General features: G+C 42.2%; 1 protein-coding gene across 5 annotated transcripts in view; it reads right to left on the reverse strand.

Annotated features, from left to right (window-relative positions):
• CCDC171 (coiled-coil domain containing 171) overlaps positions 1-11171 on the reverse strand; it is a 153702-nt gene extending 142531 nt beyond the window's left edge. For 4 of the 5 annotated variants that reach the window (XM_063320553.1, XM_063320554.1, XM_063320550.1 and 1 more), the window contains exons 1-3: positions 11129-11171; positions 7947-8109; positions 1339-1477 (exon numbers count right to left, since the gene is read on the reverse strand). In XM_063320553.1, the coding sequence (XP_063176623.1) occupies positions 1339-1477; positions 7947-7993 (186 nt within the window). In that variant the 5' untranslated portion in view covers positions 7994-8109; positions 11129-11171. Of the gene's footprint in view, positions 1-1338; positions 1478-7946; positions 8110-9165; positions 9286-11128 lie in introns of those variants that run through there. The other variant, XM_063320552.1, reaches the window with a different exon arrangement.
• Between the last annotated feature and the right edge of the window lie 7538 nt (positions 11172-18709).

The raw sequence follows: 18709 nt of genomic DNA on the forward strand, positions 1-18709 counted from the left end.
AGCCTCTTGACTTCAATAATATCGCATGTAGGTAACTTCAGCACTACCATTATCTGTAGCTGTACAGTAAATGGATGGGCATAAAAAAAACCCAGACTCTTTAAGTAGTTTATCTACTAAAATGCAACCCGACTTTGTGGTGCAAACCACAACAGCAAAATGGTGCAAAAGATCCTTGTACACACCCAGCTTTCAAATTCTCAACATAAGAGGTGGTTTGCTTGGTTGGTTTTTTTTTAAATCCAGGGATACAGTTTATAAAATCATCCCACAGTTGATGGGGCAATGGGAAAATAATGAATTAAGTGCAGCACAAGAGCAAGTCATTGTGGGAGAAGCAGGAACCTCTTGATTTGGGTACACACCCCAATAATAAATGGATATAGAACAGCAAACTTAGTTTACTGGATGGATTTAGCCCAGAACAGATGAATGAGCACCCACATCAACTGCCCCTAGCAAACTGTTAAGAGCAGAATTGTTACCTATAGTAGTAATAATACTTCTGCACCAGCACAGTTTAAACCAGGATATCAGCTGCCAGACTGGCATTAGCAAGAGTGGGAAGTGTTCCTAGTAGCAACAAATCAAAAGCTGATTACAGCTACTGCTGTACTCAGTGCCCACCTTTTCTTATGTATCCTAGTGTAAAAGCTGATATTCGAGCTAAAGAAAATATTACGTATTTTCTTACTACTACTTCATTTCAATACTAGTTTTCTACAGCAGCATCAGGGAAAACCTTTGTAATACAGGTAAATTATTTCCCTATGAATGACATTCTCATTAACAAGTATAAAGTTATTGAAGAACTCATCACCACATTTGTACATTATACATTGTTACAGTTAATTGAAAACTGCAAATTTGCATATTGCAAGACCACTGAAGGATATCCCAGCTGGATTTGGTACATACACACACAAAAATACTGTACTACGTTTATGAGCTGCAAATGATTTCTGTATAATTAAAATAATACTCTAATACCCTGCAAAAAAAAAAAAAAAGATCTTTTTATGAGGCTAGATTCAAGCTGTGGCTTTTATTTCTTTGTGTCACCAGGCAATTTTATCTAACCAGCTGCTGGTAGTGGCAGTGACTACTTTCTCTGCAGAAAATTTGCACTCTGCTTGGTGTAACTTTAACTATTAACAATGCCAGCAGAGGTGCTAAGAGTTCCTATGAACACGTATGAGAGGTCTGTACAGTGACACCTTGTTTGTTACTTGTCAGCTAATGACCCTGCTTTTGATAAACCACACAAGAGCATCATTTTAATGAAATGAGATTACATTTATTCCAAGAGTAAATCAAAACAAACAAAAAATTCCTTACTTCTTGATTGTGTTTAATGGTTAAGTCTAACTTTTCTTGTTTAGCTTGACAGAGTTTCCTTCGCAGATCTTCAGCAGTGTCCAATTCTGATTCATTGCTATTTTGTAGTAACTGTGACTCACACTTGGCATTACGTAGGCTGCAAAATATGAATGTTTTCAAAAAACATGAGTATTCCTTTTAAGTTTCAGTGCTCCCTTATTTCAGTGATCAGATTGTGAGCCCAAAGTTCCAAACATTCACTTAAGTAAAATTATGCCACGTAGTTGTTATCATACTATTGCTCTTTAAAAAAGGCTTATATAGAACAGCTAATTGTGCAAGATATGAGAGATGTAGCAGCAGGAACTTAAAACAGATAGGCACTTTGGATTTATCAAAGTTGATTTAAGCATAATTTTTTTATTATTATTATTCATTATCCTTATTATTGATGCAATAAACTTTCAGGATGCTTAAAAAACTTCATTCCAATCACTTAAATTAAAATGTCTACAAGATTTGTTTGTCTCTTGCAGTAAGGCTTATTTTTTAACATGGATTACCATCTCAAAACCACGTCTGTCATGAAACAAATGCATATGTGTGGAAGAAAAATAACTTCTCTACATTTTCTCTTCAAAGATATATACATATATATATACACATATAACTATACACAAGCAATTGATCACAAACATAACACAAATGAAAGGTCTAGTCCTCTGAAATACCCAGTATCTTTCCACTACTACTTCAGTTAAAAGAAAATCTACGCGACAGTTAGCAGGATCAGCCCTTGAGCACCAGAAGCAATATTAAATTAATCAAAACAAGCTTTAATATGTAGAGTGAAAAATTACTATAAAACCACATATTTAATTAAAATAAACTAGTTTAATAATCTTATGTGCAACTATTGTAGCTTCAAATTGGACAAATTTTAAATTATTTCACGAGTTAAAAATCAGTTTTCACACTATTTTATATATGTCAGTTTCACATTATTTTATATATACATATATCAGGTTTCACGATATTTTATATATGTAAGACTGGCTGCAATAATTAGTTGCTCCACACAAACGCACAAGTTCTGAGGACCTCTAAGTGTGGATGCATTTAGAATCATAGAACAGTTTGGCTTGGAAGGGACCTTTAAAGGTCACCTAGTCCAACCTCCCTGCAATGAGCAGGGACATCTTCAACTAGATCAGGTTGCTCAGAGACTCATCCAATCTGACCTTGAGTGTTTCCAGGGATGAGGCATCTGCCACCTCTCAGAGGAACCCGTGCCAGTGTTTCACCACCTTCAGAGTGAAAAATTTCTTTCTTATATCTCGCCTAAGTCGACCCTCCTTTAGTTTAAAACTATTACCCCTTGTCCTATCGCAACAGGCCCTGCTAAAAAGTTTGTCCCCATTTTTCTTATAAGACCTCTTTAAGTACTGAAAGGTGGCAATAAGGTCTCCCTGGAGCCTTCTCTTCTCCAGGGTGAACACCAACTATCCCTATTTCAGCCTTTCCATACAGGAGAGGTGCTCCAGCCCTCAGATTATTTCTGTGGCCCTCCTCTGGACCGACTCCAACAGGTCCGTGTCTTTCCTGTGCTGAGGACTGCACAGCTGGACACAGTACTCCAGGTGGGATCTCTCCACAGAGCAGCAGAGGGGCAGAATCACCTCCCTTGACCTGCTGGCCATGCTTCTCCTAACGTAGCCCAGGATACAGTTGGCTTTCTGGGCTGCTAGTGCACATTGCCAGCTCATGACCAGCTTTTCATCCACCAGTCCACCCAAGTCCTACTTGGCAGGGCTACGCTCTATCCCTTCATTTCCCAGCCCATATTGATACCGGGGTTTGCCCCATCCCATGTGCGGGACCCTGCACTTGGCCTTGTTGAACCTCATGAGGTTCACATTGGCCCACTTCTCAAACTTGTCCAGGTCCCTCCAAGTAGCATCCCATCCCTCAGGTGTCTCAACTGCACCACTCAGCTTGGTGTCATCTGCAAACTTGCTGAGGGTACGCTCAATCCCACTATGTCATTGATGAACATATTGAACAGGACTCGTCCCCGTACAGACCCCTGAGGGACACTGCTTGTCACCCATCTCTGCCTGGACATTGAGCCATCGACCACTGCTCTCTGGATGGTACCAGACAATTCCTCATCCACCAAACAGTCCACCCAGCAAAACTATATCTCTCCAATATGGAGAGAAAGATGTTGTGGGGGACTGCGTCAAGTGCTTTACAAAAGTGTGGATACATGAAATTCACAGCTCTTCCCTTGTCCGCTGATCTAGTCACTCCCTCATAGAAGGCCACTAGGTTGGTCAGGCAAGACTTGCCCTTGGTGAAGCCATGCTGGCTGTCTCCAATCACATCCCTGTCCTCCATGTGGCATAGCACAGCTTCTAGGAGAATCTGTTCCACGATTTTCACAAGAACAGAGGTGAGGCTAACAGGTCGGAAGCTCCCAGGGTCCTCCTTGCTACCCTTTTTAAAAATGGGGGCAATGTTTCCCTTTTTCAAGTCACCAGGGACTTCACCTGGCTGCCATGACTTTTCAAATATCATGAGGAGTGGCTTGCCAACTGCATCGGACAATTCCCTCAGGATTCTAGGATGCATCTCATCAGGTTCCATAGTCTTAGGTATGTTCGGGTTCCTCACGTGGTCTCAAACCTGATCTTCTCTCACAGGAGGAAGGACTTTCCTTCCCCAGTCCCTGTCTTGTGGTCCATCCACTCGAGAAGTGTAGGGAGAGAGGTTGCCAGTGAAGACTGAGGCAAAAAAGGTGTTGAGTACCTCAGCCTTGTCCTTTTCCGTTGTTACCAGTTTGCCAGTCTTGCTCATCACGGGACAGACGCTTTCCTTGACCTTCCCCTTCGGGCTGACATGCCTGGAGAAACCCTTCTTATTATTCTTCGCATCCCTTCGCCAAGCTCAGCTCCAGCTGCGCCTTGGCCTTCCTGACCCCATCCCTACACAACCAGGCAGCGTCCCTTTCCTCTTCTCAGGATACCTCTCCCTCCTTCCACTGCCTGTGCAGTTCCTTCTTGCCCTTTAGTTTGACCAGCAAGTCTCGACTCAGCCATGCTGGACTCTTGCCTTCCTTTCCTCATTTCATGCACCTGGGGATCGATCGAGAGCTTTTGCAGTCTACGGAAAGCATCCTTAAAGATCTGCCAGCTCTCTTCTGCTCCCTTGTGCCTGACGGCAGTTTCCCAAGGGGTCCTATTGACTAACTCCTTCAAGAGCTGGAAGTTTGCTTTCCTAAACTGCACAGGCCTGACTTTACTCATCCCCTGGCCCACATCCCTCACCACTGTGAACTCCACCATGCACGATCACTGCAGCCCACGCTGCCTCCAATCTTGGCATCACTGACTAGCTCATTTGCATTGGTGACCAACAGGTCCAGTATAATATACCCTCTGCTGGGGCTGTCTATTACCTGGCTTAAGAAGTTATCTTAAGGAGTCTCCGGGATTGCTTACAGCTTGCTGTGCTACTTTTCCAGCAGATGTCAGGGTGGTTGAAGTCCCCCAGCAGGATGAGAGCCTTTGAGCGTGATGCCTCAGGTAGCTGGAGTAAGGAGGGCTTTATCAACAGGCTCCCCCTGATAGGGCAGCCTGTAGTAGACACCAACCACAAGGTTCCCTTTGTTGCCTCAGTCTCCAGTTCTTACCCATTGGCTTCCAACCTGCTCATGGCTATTCTTCAGAGACAGCTCTTCATGCTCTTATCTATTTCTTGATGTAGAGGGCAATGCCTCCACCCCTCCTTCCTAGCCTGTCCTTTCTGAACAGCCTGTAGTCATCAGTACCCACACTCCAGTCATGGAACTGTTCCCACCAGGTTTCAGTAATGGCAACTAGGTTGTAAATTTAATAATTTGTTTTTTTCTAAATAAAAAATTATCACTTTACCCCTAGGTTTGTTCATAGGCACCATTAACACTTTCCACAACTTAGGACTCCACCTGATAATATGTTTTCTCACATAAGTTGTCTAGCAAAAAAGACACAAATGTCATCAACAAAGGGAACATTAATTTAGATTAAGTGGTGCGTTTAAAGGCATTAGCAATAACAAAGGATGAAAATTCAGTTTTTTAGCTGGAGCCTATAAATATTTTAGAATTTATTAAATACTAAGTCTATTTCCATTTAAAACCAAGATGGACTTCATCCATGAGGTGAGAATAGTTGTATGTCATCGGTAATTGTTCCACAGGGTGCCATGTACTTAACACATTTTATATATTTAATAAATGTAGGAGATAAGGATCATTAAAACCTGCATGTATGACAAGAAAACCACAGGCACATTATTACCTTTCAGTGTTTACTACGGGAGACGTACCCAAAGGAACCAACATGACTCAAAGGGCAAAATATCAGCAACAAGGTAGGTAAAATCACATATTGTTATTTTATGCAACTCTTAGCTACCGCAATAAGAAGATATGGAAATCAAGAAATAAGAAGGATCTGAACAGCTGAGGCATCTGTAAGCTGTATAAAAGCTTGTTTGTGGACATCATATATTAGGTCTGGGAGACCTTTATTTTTGCATGGCTGGGGAAAACAGAGATGAAGGAAAGGCAAGTCATCTTATTCAGAGATGATGCAAGATATATCAATCTCAACTAAAGATGGCTAAAGGCCAGACAGCACCAAAGCTAGCAAAGCACACGTTAGGGAGAAAAGCAGAATCCAAACTGAAAACTGGAGAGGACCAGGGCAAAGAAACAAGGTTTATGGAAAGTGTGGACATTTTGTTAGTTTGCAGGCAGCTGAGAGGTCGTTTTGCTTCTTTAAACCTGGTGATATTTAATACTGAATACTGCACACTGAATGCAAGAAAGGGAATGAATATTTTTTGTAAAGTAAATAAAAAAACACCTTTAAATCTTTAAATAAGTGACCCTGGTTTGTATGGCAATCAGTTTTCAAGAAAACTGTTCCTTCCAACTCCTCTATTAATTATCCAGGAAAAAAAAAGAGCACAATGGAGATATCTATACAATAAAACTTACTCCGAGGAAAATTTAACTCTGTGATTAGCTGTTCTGCTTAACGGGACCAGTGGAGGAAAAAAAAACAAGAAAAAACAAACCACGAACAAGTTACAAAATACCAAAAGTAATAGCAAATTAGGGACATTATAAAAATGAAAAATGTGCATAAAAGCATTAAGACACAACAGGACAACAGTAACTACCGGGGAAAAAAGCATTAAACACCTTTTCAAAATACCATTTTGTGCACAGCTTCTAAACTCACAATGCCATGACTGAAAAATTAAAAATATAAAGCAGAAAACCCTATTTTTGTTCTTAGTATAGAATCAAATTGAATCAGCTACTTAAAAAAAAAAAAAAACTCCGAGGGAATATTAGTATGTTAACTACTTCATTATCTTATCTCCTTAAATGTTTTCAAATAAAACAGAGGTTGGCCTTAAGAATTCTTATTTCTGCGATATTTTCTTGAGTTATCACAGTGTCATCAGCACATGCAGTACTTTATGAAAGCTCCATAATACCTATTGTAGGAACTTCTTCCATCCACATTTGTATTATAAGTTGAAGTGCTACAAGCATAAAGCTCTTGGAAGCTTAAATCATAGACAAAAACACACAAAATGTTGGAAAGTTTCACAGCATGTATCATTTGCAGTCTAACAGGAATCAGAGAATGTTTTGCACTTCTATTTTCATATATTAGTAGTTCATTGATCATTGGTCTTGAACTAAAATACAGATTTTACCAACTACAACTTCTACCTAAGACACCATTTTTAGTGGTACTTCAAGATTATTCAAGAAATCATATAAGCAGGCGAAATAGCTTTTGAGTTCTACATTGCAGAATGACTTTTGTAATTCAAAAACTTTAAATTCACATTCACTTCACAAATCAGCTAGTAACAGGGAACATAAACACTGCAGAAAAGCAGTTTTTCTCTAGCTTTTCTTCTGGCATCTGGCAGAAAATGTAGAGTAATTTTGTAACAGAGAGAAATTCTCTTTCATTTATTACCTAGCAGTGAAATTTTGCTAAACTTCCCCAGCTGAAGGAGTAGTCTACAGTCTGATTTCCTGATCAAAGGTCATATTTGTGGAATTTTGCTGTTCCTATATAATTGTTAGTTTTGTATAATCAGACTTTAAATAGTGACAAATAGCTCCCACAGCTAAGATAAACAGAATTAATTAAATCTTGCTTTAATTGTGCCAAAGTATAAACCACCTATCAGGTTATAAAAAATACGAGCCACGTGCAAGACTTAAAGCTGACCTCTACCACCTCAGCTAATGCAGAAAACCATTCTGTAACTCCAGGCCAGTGTTTCTAACTGCATACAGGAACTCCCCCTATCTCTAAGTCACATACCCCCTATCTCTCTTATGTGAGAATTCTTGCACATTGGATGGCCAGTATGCATGCCTTCAAGGAAATCTTTTCATCTAATGACTATATTGACATGGCACAGCTTGCATGTATGACACCATATCCAGTTCTTCTTCACTCTGAATTACCTAATTGCAGAGATCTAGAAAATAAAACAATGTACCATGTTACTAGACTTAAAAATACAAACGTGGAGCTCACCATTTAGCTTCCATGACAGCGTAGCTGACTGGAGAGGACAAACTCATGATGTCCAATATGCAGCTTTTTAAGTCTATAAACTCTGGAGAATGAACATCATCTTCAACTTTTACTTGACAAGCTTCAAAGATTACTCTTCTCCATATCAAAAAAACATTAAAACCTGTAACAGAGACCTGCTTTAGTTTATTTGCCAATGTAATAAAAGAATCATTTGTTAACACTCATGGTTAGCCAACAGTGTTACTGCTATGTCATGTGAACAATTACCAACAACTATAATCTGACACCAGTTTCAGTCAACAAAGAAAATTGTGCTGCTAGTCCTCTAAGCTTGAATATTACAGACAAAAAAAAAGAAAAATATTTTGTAGAATATCCACTGCCAGGGTTTTCAGAAGGATGTCAATATAAAATATTACATTTGTGTAGATTGGTCCCATACATGTGTTCTCCTAAGAGGATCACAAACTCCATTTCTCTTCCAAATAATGCTAAAGGAGATAAATGCAGGTACTATGATTTAAAGAGGTCAATATCCAAGGTTTGCTGTCTAACAGCAGCCTTTAACATAGCAAATCTTCTGTTTCATAAACCTGGAACTTTCTACTTGAATGTATTTTTATTGTATTAGACGTATCAACAATATGTAGGGGTATACTGGAGGAACATTAAATTGAATGACAGCTCAGCTTTAGAAGAAACTCACTGATTTAGTATTACTGAGAAAAAGAAATCAATACAGATAACATATTTATAACGTAGACCTTAAAAAAACACCAAGATTTACTTCAAGTTGAATAGTAAACTCATAAATGAGTTCTTTCCATTAATTAAAGCAAGGTAACACGAAGAATAAGCTCTATTCAACAGTCACGATTAATGAGCCGTGAAGGTTTGCTTTTGGACTCCACAGCAGATGGACATCATACTAAAGTCCAACACAAGAAACTAGCCTGGACCCATCTTTACCATCTCTGGCTCGCAGCCATGCGTTTGCCACAATCTGTTTCTGTTGGAATGAACACAGAAGTACTTGGTGGAATATATTAACTATAAACTGATTTTGTTCATTCCAATAGCTAATAATCTGCATCAGAAATATGGAAAAGAAAAAAATGCATTTCTGCCTCAAACTATAATTTTAACAGAACATGCAGCAAGAATAAACCTATTATTTCTAAATTTTTAATTTTATTTTTTTTACAGAAAAGCATACCAACTGGTTTCCAGGGTTATCATACTGCTTTATATTCAAACATGCAGTTATTCCGAAGTATCTTCAAAATCAAGTAATATAGGAAGAAAAGTACAATGAAGGTTAACAGTTTGCTTTGGTTTATTAATAAAGAATACCTAGATGTATAATTTGTGATTTTTAAGATCTACCCATCAGAATTCACCTTGTTACACATGTTCATAAGCCCTAAAACACATAACCACCATACAACTCTCACTCACTCTCCCAGAGAAAGTGACACTGCTTTCTTTCCATCTCAACTGAGAAAACAGTGGAGACCTTATTTTCAAAGCAAAGACAAGCCTGCAGTACAATTGCTAGGCACATGTTAAGGCCCTTTAAATTATTAGTAGCTTGCAAACTAAAAACTCCAACCTTACATGACAGAAGAACAATCCTGACAGGATATTTGTAGTATTGTACTCAACATATCAGGGTATGGGAGACTATACCTCTACCAATTGTGCGCAATTTTCACATTAAGATGTGGCTCTGAACACTGAGAACTGGTTCTTCATACCACCCTTCAAGCTTTATTGCAACCTACACCTCATAATGAACAGTAGACAAAAAAAAAAATCTGGTTTTTCACCTCAAGAATAGAATTCACCAAGCCTACGTAACACTGAATAGCTGCAGTGAAAAAAAATCTTAGTCTGAAAACATAATCAAAATGTACTCTGTCACATACACATCATTCTGCACTTTTAAAATTTCCTGAAACTACTCTGAAGCCACATAGAGGGTAAAAAAATAATATCTAAAGCATGTTTTCTGGGAATGCTAATGATTTTGAATATGCAAACTTTCTCTGTTAAAATATGTATCAACAGTTTAGTTTACTAGCACACAAACGGATATACTCCAAAAAGCATGCTATTTCACTTATGAAAAAAAGTATTCAAATGGCATGGAAGGGCTCATAGGACTCCCATAACTAAACAAAACAGTGCAGGCAGTGTTGGTTTGAGGAGCTAATACACTTGATGGGTGTTACCACAAAACTTGCATCATATTTTCTTCTTGAACTTCTGAATATGCTTAACTAACTTTAGCAAGGCCATTGATTTAGATTAGATATAAACAAGAGATTTTTTTACTGTGAGGGTAGTGAGACACGTTGCCTGGAGAAGTTGTCAATGCCCCATCCCTGGAAGTGTTCAAGGCCAGGCTGGATGGGGCTTTGAGCAGCCTGATCTAATGGAAGGTGTCCCTGCCCATGGCAGGGGGGTTGGAACTAGATGATCTTTAAGGTCCAATCCAAACTGTTCTGTGATTGAGACTGCTCAGAAAAAATCTAACCACGGCCTTAAGATGTACTACTTTAAAACATACAAAGTCAAATGTAACTAACACATCTGCACTGGAAGCTAGAAAAGCTCACCAGCAGTTGCTTCAGCTGAAAAAATCACCAGATTTTCATAGAATAATAGAATGGTGTGGGTTGGAAGGGACTTTAAAGATCACCCGGTTCCGACCCCCCTGCCATGGGCAGGGACACCTCCCACTAGACCAGGCCGCGCAAAGCCTCATCCAGCCTGGCCTTGAACACTTCCAGGGATGGGGCATCCACAGCTTCCCTGGGAAACACGTTCATTCACGTAGATCACAAATTTTACACAAGCTGGAAAAAAAACAAAAACAAAAACATCAAAGCAGCAGCATGACTTCGCCACTCTGGCACCACAGATGCCCCGCGCTTCAGCGCCGACAGCACCCGTGGCCCAGAGGCCGTACCCGGCAGCCGGCGGGGACCCTCAGGCCCGGCGGCACCTCAGGACGCGGGGCCTCCGCCGCACCCCCAAACCCCAGCGACGACCTCCGTCGCCGCGGGCGAGGACCGGAGGGGTCTAACGGGTGCCCGTGCCTCACCGCCGCGGCCCCCCCACCACACACCCGGAGGTGCCCTCCCCGCCGAGAACCCCGCCGGCCCCGTCCCCACCTCTCCGCGCCGTCGTTAGGGCTCGGCGGGAAGGACGCGGCCCCGCCCCGCCTTCCCCAACGGCGGCTTCCGGCGGGGAGCCCGGATAACGCCGCCGCTCGCCGGCGGGGGCCCGGGGCGGCCTCCCCTCACCCCCGTCCCGCACCGCAAGCGCGGTGCGGGACGGGGGTGAGGGGAGGCCGCCCCGGGCCCCCGCCGCCCGCTGTGCGTTCGGGCCGTGCCGACTCCATCGCCCCGGTTGTCCCCCCCACAGCCAGGCCGCTGTGGCCTGGTGCACGTCCCGTCCTCCCCCCGGTGAACACCGGCATGGGGCGGCGCTGAGGAGCCCATCGCCGGACACCGGTCGCGTTTGGGAGAGGAGGGTGGCTGCATGTCCTCTCCTTCTCCACGGCTGGTGGCCTGTGGGCCCGTTCGCCGGCGGATCCCAGCCGCTTCTTAGGGGTATGGAAGCCCTAAAGCAGGCGTGAGGGGAATGTACATGTAGGAAATGGGAATAGCAGACTAACGTGGAAGCCAGATTGAGACTGGGATGCTCTCTTATACGGGGTGGCACCTTCTTCACCCAAATTATCGAGGAAAAACAAGCGGGTAACGATATTGAAAGACCACAGAATGAGATCATAGCAGGGTCTGTGAGGGAGATGGGTGACAAGGTAACTGTCTGCCTCACAGCACCGTTGCAAGGGTTCTTGTGAAAGTTCTCCTCAGCCGAGCGATTTCAAGCCCCAGATGGAAGCATCCATGATGTCAAACAACAGCAGCACAAGAAACTGAATAAAATCCACCCTACAATATACAATGAACAAGGTATTCTTCCAGAAAGTGTGTTCCAGTATCTGAAGGCGGCTACAGGAAGGATGGGGAGGGACTCTTTATCAGGGAGTGTAATGATAGGACATGGGGTAACAGCCTCAAACTGAAAGAGGGGAGATTTAGATTAGATATCAGGAAGAAGTTCTTTACTGTAAGGGTAGTGAGGCACTGGCACAGGTTGCCCAGGGAAGTTGTCAATGCCCCATCCCTGGAAGTGTTCAAGGCCAGGCTGGATGGGGCTTTGAGCAGCCTGGTCTAGTGGGAGGTGTCCCTGCCCATGGCAGGGGGGTTGGAACTAAATGATCTTTAAGGCCCCTTCCAACCTGAACCATTCTGTGATTCTGTGAATTAAAATAATTTTAAGGTAACCTGTTCAATAACTGCTATCATAAGTAGATACACATTAAGATGTTAGTAACAAGTAATTTGAAAGTTACTTTTTATGTTGACGGGTGACCTGAATTTCCACAGGCCATGAGATACCTGGGTCCTCTTGCATAAGCAAGACTGAATTAGAGCTATCACGCACCGCATCTGGAAAAGCATCAGTAAGATAGTCTCTTAAAAGAACATTGGTCTGCATCTGAAGAAGAAAAATGTATCACGATGTCCACAGTTTACCAGGTTATCTAGGAAAATATATAATCCACAAATGACCAGGTTAATCTTAGGAAATATACAGTCCAAAAATGGCCAGGTTGTTAGAGAACACACAGTCCAGAGGATGAACAAGTCACTTAAGAGACAATAATATACGGATGGATACTGCACAGAATGGGTGCATGTGTAAACAGAAAAAAATTTAAAAAATCTTCTGTGGGAAACTCAATTACCCTTGTCTGTAGAAGGGATTACATAATTTAGCTGTAATGAAAGTTGACCCCCCAAGTAATCATGTAGATGGAGACACATGAAAATGGGATATATAACACTCTAGCAAGTTTACACAACTCTCGGAGTTGTGTGAGGTGCCGTGTTTCTTCAGCACTGGGTATGCAGTACCCATCAGTCTGTCAGGCTGTGTGTACTGTACTGCTCCTTATGTAAGTACTGTTTTCTTATCACTACGGGCACCTGTTGCATTACCTGTTCTCAGGTTTTCTAGGTTGTATTCAGTCTGCTAACCACTTCTTCAGCTCTGGTATGACTGTTTAATCTGGATGCAACAACTGGAAACAAGCAGAATGAAGTCTTAACCTTTCCTTAATTCAGACTTTTGAATTTAAAGGTTTCAGATTTTATAACCTAAAAATAATCCACAGAGAAATACTGCTAGCAATTTAAATTGAAGCATACTCTACATTTATATATGTATATTTATATTTATAAAAACACATAAAAATCATTGGGGCTTTTCTTCTAGTTGGAATTCCCCAATAGAAGCAAAATTACACTAAAGATAGTTATTTATGAAGTTAAAATCAGCTTCTTTTAACCACAGAGCTGCAGTTGGTCCTCACTCAGGAAAACACTCATACTGAATTCAAAGTACAGCTAATTGCTTTGGCGTACAAGTCAGCATGACTGACTTCATGACTGCAAATACTGCCATAGCGCTTAATGTGCCCCATGACTTTTTATTCCAAAGTTTTTTCGAGTTGCTTATAACTGCAAAATACCACTTTGGGCTAAGATTTTCTAAGATGTTGTGGTGAAGTATAGCTTGATGCTGATACCCTTCAAGGTACAGACTGAAGTTTTAATTGCAAGAGGTGAAGAGCTCCATAATATTTTACACCCTGTGACATAAGTCTCAAATTTCATTTCTAGTTTGTGCCCTGATCTGTATAATTGGCTTGTAGCTGTGTTTTTGCTACTTCTGAATCATGCGGTTATTTTAAATGCCTTGTGCCAAATCAAACACGTTCTTTGCCCAGGTGCACAAAACTAGAAGATTTCATTTTTGCAGTTCTTTTAATAACAGCATGGCATAATTTTTGCTGATCAAAAATACTATTCTGAACAGGGCTTCCTCTGCTTTGTCTGATGAGTAGTCAAAAATTGAACATGACGAAAAATGGCCTTAGCTAATGAAGAAATACAAATTATGGGATAATATAGAAGGAATCATAAAGATTTCATAGAATCATAGAATAGTATGGGTTGGGAGGGACCTCTAAATGTCATCTGTCCAATCTCCCCTGCAATGAGCAGGGACATCTTCAACTAGATCAGGCTGCTCAGAGACTCATCCAATCTGACCTTGAATGTTTCCAGGGATGAGGCATCTGCCACCTCTCAGAGCAACCCGTGCCAGTGTTTCACCACCTTCAGAGTGAAAAATTTCTTTCTTATATCTCGCCTAAGTCGACCCTCCTTTAGTTTAAAACTATTACCCCTTGTCCTATCGCAACAGGCCCTGCTAAAAAGTTTGTCCCCATTTTTCTTATAAGACCTCTTTAAGTACTGAAAGGTGGCAATAAGGTCTCCCTGGAGCCTTCTCTTCTCCAGGGTGAACACCAACTATCCCTATTTCAGCCTTTCCATACAGGAGAGGTGCTCCAGCCCTCAGATTATTTCTGTGGCCCTCCTCTGGACCGACTCCAACAGGTCCGTGTCTTTCCTGTGCTGAGGACTGCACAGCTGGACACAGTACTCCAGGTGGGATCTCTCCACAGAGCAGCAGAGGGGCAGAATCACCTCCCTTGACCTGCTGGCCATGCTTCTCCTAACGTAGCCCAGGATACAGTTGGCTTTCTGGGCTGCTAGTGCACATTGCCAGCTCATGACCAGCTTTTCATCCACCAGTCCACCCAAGTCCTACTTGGCAGGGCTACTCTCTATCCCTTCATTTCCCAGCCCATATTGATACCGGGGTTTGCCCCATCCCATGTGCGGGACCCTGCACTTGGCCTTGTTGAACCTCATGAGGTTCACATTGGCCCACTTCTCAAACTTGTCCAGGTCCCTCCAAGTAGCATCCCATCCCTCAGGTGTCTCAACTGCACCACTCAGCTTGGTGTCATCTGCAAACTTGCTGAGGGTACGCTCAATCCCACTATGTCATTGATGAACATATTGAACAGGACTCGTCCCCGTACAGACCCCTGAGGGACACTGCTTGTCACCCATCTCTGCCTGGACATTGAGCCATCGACCACTGCTCTCTGGATGGTACCAGACAATTCCTCATCCACCAAACAGTCCACCCAGCAAAACTATATCTCTCCAATATGGAGAGAAAGATGTTGTGGGGGACTGCGTCAAGTGCTTTACAAAAGTGTGGATACATGAAATTCACAGCTCTTCCCTTGTCCGCTGATCTAGTCACTCCCTCATAGAAGGCCACTAGGTTGGTCAGGCAAGACTTGCCCTTGGTGAAGCCATGCTGGCTGTCTCCAATCACATCCCTGTCCTCCATGTGGCATAGCACAGCTTCTAGGAGAATCTGTTCCACGATTTTCACAAGAACAGAGGTGAGGCTGACAGGTCGGGAGCTCCCAGGGTCCTCCTTGCTACCCTTTTTAAAAATGGGGGCAATGTTTCCCTTTTTCAAGTCACCAGGGACTTCACCTGGCTGCCATGACTTTTCAAATATCATGAGGAGTGGCTTGCCAGCTGCATCGGACAATTCCCTCAGGATTCTAGGATGCATCTCATCAGGTTCCATAGTCTTAGGTATGTTCGGGTTCCTCACATGGTCTCAAACCTGATCTTCTCTCACAGGAGGAAGGACTTTCCTTCCCCCGTCCCTGTCTTGTGGTCCATCCACTCGAGAAGTGTAGGGAGAGAGGTTGCCAGTGAAGACTGAGGCAAAAAAGGTGTTGAGTACCTCAGCCTTGTCCTTTTCCGTTGTTACCAGTTTGCCAGTCTTGCTCATCACGGGACAGACGCTTTCCTTGACCTTCCTCTTCGGGCTGACATGCCTGGAGAAACCCTTCTTATTATTCTTTGCATCCCTTCGCCAAGCTCGGCTCCAGCTGCGCCTTGGCCTTCCTGACCCCATCCCTACACAACCAGGCAGCGTCCCTTTCCTCTTCTCAGGATACCTCTCCCTCCTTCCACTGCCTGTGCAGTTCCTTCTTGCCCTTTAGTTTGACCAGCAAGTCTCGACTCAGCCATGCTGGACTCTTGCCTTCCTTTCCTCATTTCATGCACCTGGGGATCAACCGAGAGCTTTTGCAGTCTACGGAAAGCATCCTTAAAGATCTGCCAGCTCTCTTCTGCTCCCTTGTGCCTGACGGAAGTTTCCCAAGGGGTCCTATTGACTAACTCCTTCAAGAGCTGGAAGTTTGCTTTCCTAAACTGCACAGGCCTGACTTTACTCATCCCCTGGCCCACATCCCTCACCACTGTGAACTCCACCATGCACGATCACTGCAGCCCACGCTGCCTCCAATCTTGGCATCACTGACTAGCTCATTTGCACTGGTGACCAACAGGTCCAGTATAATATACCCTCTGCTGGGGCTGTCTATTACCTGGCTTAAGAAGTTATCTTAAGGAGTCTCCGGGATTGCTTACAGCTTGCTGTGCTACTTTTCCAGCAGATGTCAGGGTGGTTGAAGTTCCCCAGCAGGATGAGAGCCTTCGAGCGTGATGCCTCAGGTAGCTGGAGTAAGAAGGCTTCATCAATAGGCTCCCCTTGATTGTGTGGCCTGTAATAGACACCATGTCTGCATGTTCTGATAGGTATTTGCACTGCAATAGCTTACTAGATAGTGAACCAATATGACGAGTTTGTCTGCCCAAAATAACACATGTATATTTTTTTTACCTTGATTCACAGAAATTACTTTAGAGATTATACTGCTGCTGCTGCATGTAGCTAAACAAACACCTTTCCTTCCTCCCACACTGAAAAATCCATCTCCTATATATACTGTCTCAGGCAATTCTTCACAGTTCAGGGAATATTTTGGTCCAAAACGTACATATATTTAGGCTATTGGGCATTTTTTTTGAGAAAGGTGGGAACAAATCAGAGTTGTATCACACATGGAATTCAACATTAATGTATTTCTTATTCTTCAGAGAGACCTGTTCATGATGTGTTTAGAAATTGGACCTTCAGGAAAAAGGAGAGGAGAACATGATGCTTTAGCGTGGGCCTAGCTCGGCAGAGCAAGAAGCAACAGCTTCACTTGCAGACAGGATACCAGCTTCTTCTTTGCAGTGCGACCTAAGCCACACCTGCAGGAAATCAGTTGGAACGGGTGTTTCAAACAGGCAAGCTCAAGACATAGAGCTCCTCACAGGAAGAACCATTTTTCACCTCCAAAGTTAATTCGTAGCTTTTAACAACTGGGTGCATGTCAGCGTGCCTGAGCTCTTGTTCAAGCATGAGGCGGCAGGTCTGGCTGAAGCTCTGCAGGTTCGGTCATTCAAAATGAAGCTGTTTGCTAAAAAGTGCTGATATGTTCCTTACAGTTTAATAGCATCAGTATGGAATGCTACTGTCTTTCAAGTACGATGTCCGGATTGCAAAATGCACATTTTTTTCCTTCTGTTGTTACCGTAAGCCGGCAATTAAGGACTCTCTAAGACTCAGTTTTGGAGTGTTAGAAAGCAGGCATTCTTTATTGCAGCGCTGGGCACACAGGGGATCACTCTGCCTAGTGCACGTGCCAAGTTGCTCAACTACAAAGGTTATAAGCAATCAGAATACACATATTCATTACATTTTCAGAAATTATTAACATATTCATATTATCACCTAGAGCTCATTAATATATGTAAATGTCCTTGACGCATATGCATCCCTGTCCATTGGTGGTCTTCCAGGTTCCCCTGGTAGTCGTTGATAGTCTTCCTCGCCATGTCCACTGATTGAACTCGGTCTTCGTGCAGACTCAGTTTGTCTTTTGGCTTAGTTTGCAACTCTTGTTTTCACAAAACTAGCTTATTCTAGCATGTCCCCCTTTCTATTCTACTCAAGGATACAATGTCTCAAGGCTTCCTTTTATCCAACTAAACTCAGCAGATGTTTAACCCATCCATTTACGAAGCATTTCAACCTTAGCCACATTATTCCAGTAGGGAGGGAACTGTATGTTCTTTTTAACTCTCTATCAGTAAGGCCCGAGGAGCCTTCCACCCCAGTGTTTTGTGCTGTTCAAGGCTACTGTAATCACCACCTACTGTGTCACTGTTGCGTCTGTACTTGAACAGTTTGTCTTGAATCTTACAGCTACTTAACATGTACAAATGAACCCGGTTGCACACAACATATAATTTGTTCGAACAATTTTATTTTTCACTCTTTAAATCCAATTTTACTTTGTTTTCTTTAACTTTAAAGTATGCTTTAGTCACATGAGTCTCTTTTGAAGAAACCAGTCATCTGAGTTACTTCCTTAATTAGGAAAAAAAGAAATATTTTCACTGATCTTAATACGAGGTGCAAAGCTTCTGATTCCTGAGAAATGTCAGATTTAAAAGACTATTTCCAATGGCTGAGGAAATTAGAATGTCCTCAAGAGATTGCAAAAGCATTTCTTAGAAACTAAAATATGAATTTATTTAATCTGGTACGGAAGACAAATGTAACTATAGGATTAAACAGAGTAATGACTTTGCTAAGGAAATCCCTGCAGCTTGTTAGTTCCTGCGTAGCAAAATATTAATATTAACAGTTTTTGCAGTACTCAACACTTTCTTATTTAGGAAAAAATATCAAACTTTATGTATTGCTGAAACAGGAATGATTCAATGCAGCAAAATAGACACTTATTTGTCTGCCAATGCAGATACAATTTCTACCACTGTCAAACTTCTTTCTTCCTCTAAACTATTCTAGATGTGCAGTCTACCTTAGTCTTTATTTTT

The sequence above is a fragment of the Chroicocephalus ridibundus genome, chromosome Z (assembly GCF_963924245.1).
Source record: "Chroicocephalus ridibundus chromosome Z, bChrRid1.1, whole genome shotgun sequence".
NCBI classification, from domain to species: domain Eukaryota; kingdom Metazoa; phylum Chordata; class Aves; order Charadriiformes; family Laridae; genus Chroicocephalus; species Chroicocephalus ridibundus.